At 24.7% G+C, this 5,816-nt stretch overlaps 1 protein-coding gene across 2 annotated transcripts in view; it reads right to left on the bottom strand.

Moving 5' to 3' along the window:
* LOC102679912 (ras-related and estrogen-regulated growth inhibitor-like) overlaps positions 1-4,896 on the bottom strand; it is a 117,519-nt gene extending 112,623 nt beyond the window's left edge. The window contains exon 1 of one of the 2 annotated variants that reach the window (XM_006615844.2): positions 3,128-4,896. In XM_006615844.2, coding sequence (XP_006615907.1) covers positions 3,128-3,188 — 61 coding nt within the window. In that variant the 5' untranslated portion in view covers positions 3,189-4,896. The remainder of the gene's footprint in view (positions 1-3,127) is intronic. The other variant, XM_006615843.2, reaches the window with a different exon arrangement.
* Between the last annotated feature and the right edge of the window lie 920 nt (positions 4,897-5,816).

Raw genomic sequence — 5,816 nt, 5'->3', positions numbered from 1 at the left:
TTTTAATATAAATATTTATTAAGTTAAATATGATTTTATTGAGATTATATTATATTATATTATATATAAATTATTATATTATATTATTATGTATATATAAGTATATGTTATATGTTGAGATTATTAAATATATAAATAATATTAAAATTGATAATATTTGTGTCATATAAATGATTTTATATGAGTTTAAAAAAATATTATCGATTTTAGCGAGCCTAAAATAAGTTATTAAAATTAACATTCTGAATAATCAATGAAAAATCAATAAAATATTTTATCTATTCTAAATAATTACTGAAAATGATTTTTCATGAATAATAAAATTACTATAGATTTTTTTCCATCAAACATTCTTCTATTCAAATTAGAAGAAACAAAAAATTATAATAAAAATAAAAAATAAAATAATACACTATAGCAAAACTATTTAACAAAAGGAATTAAAATATCCAATATTATAAAATTTATATTTTATTAAAAATAATAAAGAAAACGTAAAAAAATAATAAGATGCATCTTATTACTTGTTTTCTTACAAAAGTGCAAATATATGAATATATCTGTAAGGAGAATCACAATAAGATTTTTTAGAATTTGTTGAACAATATTAAGAATAATTTTATTCTATATTATTGAAAACAAAAAATAAATTCCATCGAATCTAATTTAAATAGAATATAATTCTTTATTTCATAAATTTTTATTTAAAAAAATATCAATATAGATATTATAAAATATAGAATATAAAATATTATATAACATATAAACGATAAGATTATAATATATCAAAATTCATATTAAAAGGATAATTATTATAAAAATGATTTATTATTGTATCAAAACTGAAATAATGATTCATCATTATTAAATTCTTTTTTAAAATACAAATGTGTTTCATTCATCAAAAACAAACAATTAACACTTGAGAAATATTGAAAATTGATTAATTGCTAAAAAATAAATATATAAAGGAATGTGATACTATTTATAAAAGACTTCGATATCATCAGAGAATTTAAAATCAAGATAATCTTAAAATTAAATTTCAAAATCTAAATTAATCTAATATTTAAACTTATATTATCGATTTGAATCGATAATAGAAGATATATCAAATTAATGTAAAAATTCTATAAGAAAACCATGTTTAATTTTTACATTAAGTTTTCTAATTAAAAATATATATAATATATCAAAAAATATATATAATCAAATAATCAACATTATTATTTATATTATTATATTATATATATTCTTCATTCAGTAAGTTTAATAAAATACAATTTTTATAGAAAAAATAATTTTAATATGAGTCATATATAATCCGACATTATTCATTGATACTGCTACTAAACAATCCATAAAGTTAAATATAATGAGAATAAATATCTCATGATCTCAATAATAATGAATATTAATTTTATCAAAAATACTATATTTTTTGATTATTACAAAAATCTCTTTCTGTTTTTTTGAATTCTAGCATTCTAATGAATTATAATTTAAGTTTTTTAATTTTAATAAGTCGAAACTTCACAATTAAATTATTTAATAAATAATTCAATTAATTCTTGAAAATCCATCGTTATTTAATAATTTTATCAATTTAAAAGCATGCAATAATCACGCAGTTTATTTTTACACTTCATCGCCAGTTCATTATTTTCGTTAAATAATCTAATAGTATAATAAATAATAATCTTATCTATATAACTTTTCTTTCCAATCATTCTAAACAATAAAAAATATTTAATGTTTATATCTTATGATGTTTTATAGCTTAAATATCAGCTTAATTAATCGTGATTTTATTTAGTAAAAAATTTTTTTTATTAAAAATTTTATACTATCAATCATTTAATCAAAAAAATATTAAATTATTTTATTCTCTCTTCAGAAAATTTTCTGTTTATCATTTAATTTTTCTTTTACATAAGTTATAATCTCGTGAAAAATATTAATCATTTAATATCTAATTCAATGTTATTTGAATTATACTTCGATCGGTTCTATGATTTATTAATAGGATTAATTTCAGAGTCAATATGAACTACTTATTGCATTTATTTGGTTACTTTATACGTATCATACGACTGTCCAGCTAACTAATGCACTGTATTATATCGAAGACTATATATTCATTTTAACGGCACTTTCATTCAATTTGTCGTTATGATATTACACGTGCAGAAATTACATGCTTTACACAACATAATATTAGTATTATATACAATATTAACCACTATAATTAATACCTCTCTGATATGTTTATCTATACAAACTGAAAAATATGTATTTTTTAAAATATCTATTTTCTTTAATATCATAGTTGAAATAGATATAAACATTCTTAATAAACATTCTAATAGAAAATATGAAATCTAGACAAAAGTCATTTCGAATACAAAAATAATAATTTCGATAATAAAAATAACAATAATTTCGAAAATAAAAATAAAAAATATATAATAATTTTGAATATAGAAAATAATAGAAAATAACAAATAAATATTTTGAATAATGAATAAAAAAAAAAGTTTAAATCAAATATATTCAAAAATAAAATATCCTAATCAAATAATTAATTAATAAATAAATAATAAATAAAAATTCACTCAATCATTATATTCAATATATTTTTCCATAATTATATAACATTATATATTATACATGTCTTTTATGTTTAGATAAATTGAATGATTAAATCAAAAATTGCATTGATAAAGCAATAAATATTTAAAGCAAAAAATGTTGATTTTTAATGATCATATACAATGCATTTTGTTATATTTTTTTTAATTATGAATCTCCGATTTTATAAACATAGAAAAATATTTAATAGCAAGAGCTATTCTTTTTGTTTAAAATATTAAGATTTTGAGTTTAAAACACGTTACTGTTTATTCTAAATATATTTATATTTTTATCAATTGAATATTTAAATTTTAAATTATAGATACGCTTTAAAAGATCATAAATAATATAAAAAAAAAATAATCATCTCTTACTAATTCAATTCTAATATTAATTACTATATTAATAATTCACTCATACATGATTTGTTATATAAAAATTAAGGATCACATGTATTATTAAAAAAAATTCAAATAAAGAATTTTTAGGTTACCTGATTTTCCAACTCTGGGGCCGCCGAGGACGACCACCCTGATCCTGTTCACGTTTGTCATCAGACGTGGATCTTAAGTATCATTCGAATCGCGCTTGCACATCATATGTTCCGAATAACACTTTATGCGTTATTTTCCACTATATCTGCAGTTTATTTTGTTTTAATCATATTAAAATCTAATCATCACATATATGACACAAAAAAATAATTATAATAAATGTTTATAAATATAAACACAATACTGAGTGATTTTCAAAAATTATAATTTTTTATAAACTATAATTTATTAGCATTCATATATAAAAAAAATTGTTATCAATTTTCATAAGTTGATTATAAATATTTCTTTTGAATGCATATATACTGAATTAAAGATTTTAAAACGAAAAACTATAAATTGACTTGTTTAATTTGTTTCTCAATTGTTTTGTCTCTGCACAAAGCTTTTATACACTTGCATTGCAAAGCAACCGGTGACACTTGGTCACTTGCAGCGCATCCACTAATCACATTCAAATTGTAAGACAACTTCACATAACAGTTGAATATGTGACGTTCAAGCATACTCTCCAATAGTGCGATAAACATTGAGTAAGAGCCACCTTTTTAGGTTCAACAACACATCGATCTTTCGAAATATCACTATCGTATGTGATTCACTGGCTCGACGGTTGCAATCTTGCGAACAAATCAGTACCAAATATTTCGAATTGTGACAGCCAATTTAAAATTGAGAATTTGTCGTGTATTGACTAATGATGAAACACAATTTTCGAATTTTAATCACTTTTCATGTTTTCAAACTTTAAAAATTCTATCATTTTTATATTGTCACTTCTCTTGTGTATTCGCGAATTTTCGTTTGCGCTTACTGAAATCGCGGCACTATAATACGCATCGAGAGTTTCACATTGGCAGCGATCGTCGTTCCTCGCGTCGTCAAAAATGCCACTTTCTGTCCCTCGATTTCTCGCTTCTTCGATTTCTCTTTTTTCCTTTCGAAAACTTCACTTTCCACGGTCGCCACGATTCGATTGCATTCTCTGGACCATGGAGATAATAATATCGGTGGATGACGTTCCGGTCACGCCGCAAGCAAACATGCGGGCTAGTACGCCGACACGCTGCGAATAATAACACAAGAAACGATTCAAGAAATGCTGTCTTGCTAGTTCCATTTATAACGGGTCGACGGCCTCCCACCTCATCTTCTCTTCTCGCTTGGCGCCGCCAACGTCGGGCTCGTCCGGATTACGAAAAAAGGCTAGAAGGCGCGCGCGCGATCGCCAATGCTACAGCAGAACAACACTCACTTGGACGGGCAGACGAATACTGGAAGCGAGAGGCGCGGAGAACTAGACTTCAAGCACCGCCCACGTGCTCTCCTGTAATCCTTGCGGCGCGCCGTTCGAATTTTTTTCTTTTACTGGATTTTTCCAAGACACGTTTTTTTTTGTCAAATGAAATCGTTGACAAATTACCGTTTTACGCAAACACTAGTAAAAATCATGTTAGAATTTTATAAAACTTGACATACATGAGAATCGTGCGCGCGGATATCCATGTATTTTCAGATTAGATGAGACATCGTATGGTTATCGAATTATTTTCACCAAACTTATGAGATTTTATATCGTTTCCATAAATGGTATCATGAATCAATTTATGTTTTGTTTCTTTATGTTTTTTAAGTTAGTAGATTAGATAACACATTTTAGTATCCATCATACATTATATTATATATCCGCAGAAATAACATATTTTTACCTTTACGGAATCAAAATCGAATATTCATGAATGATTCACATATAAATATTTAATATTTATTTATTGTATACATCATTTTTTAATATTTCAAAAACCTGTACGTTTGTTTGCAGTTTAAATATTTTATTATTAATAGAAATATAATAGATGCTCAAAATTTTATATGATATGAGCGAACCAAGCGAGAAGAGATTAAATTCAATATATAAACGAATACTATTTTGAATATTATTTAAGTATAATGAAATAAATAAATAAATAAAATTCTCATAAATCAATACGACCTTTAGAAGATCGATCATATAAATATTAAACAACGAACAGATGCTACTTATATTTATTCGAGAAAGTTGATTGTCTCCTTTCGATGATACCAACTGATTCGACGTAAAAAAATATGAAATGTAGAAAAATTCGCATAAATAAATACCTGTATTCCACTTGTAATAATAAATTCACTCGATAAAAAATTTCCCAAATTTGTTGCCTGTTATTTAATTAATTATTGCTCATATAAATTTGATACTGTTTACAGTGTCAATAATATGTGAAAAGAAACAAAATCACTGATGAAAATATACGAACGAGAACGAACAAACATATAATACAAAAAACCTTTATACCGAACTCACCGAGCGTTCGCCGGCGAATGCTCGAGTCTGAGCGCTTCGCACTATCTAATATGCACTCTCCAGCATACCCACTTGAGTATGGCTCGATCACGGCATGGCGTACCGCTTCACAGTACAAGGTGACTGCCGTGTTAACAGGTAAGCGTAGACCGACACACGAGCACTAGTATGCAAGCGCATGTCCATTAATGCAAGTAACTACGCAAGCGCTTACTTTTATAAGATAAAATCTACTGCTTCGAATTATTATATTGACATTATTAATTTGAAAAACATTTCTTATTAAA

This window comes from Apis dorsata, unplaced genomic scaffold (assembly GCF_000469605.1).
Source record: "Apis dorsata unplaced genomic scaffold, Apis dorsata 1.3 scaffold_242, whole genome shotgun sequence".
In the NCBI taxonomy this organism is placed as follows: Eukaryota; Metazoa; Arthropoda; class Insecta; order Hymenoptera; family Apidae; genus Apis; species Apis dorsata.
Note: the sequence above shows the minus strand (reverse complement) of the source record. Positions and strands in the feature narration are given on the sequence as shown.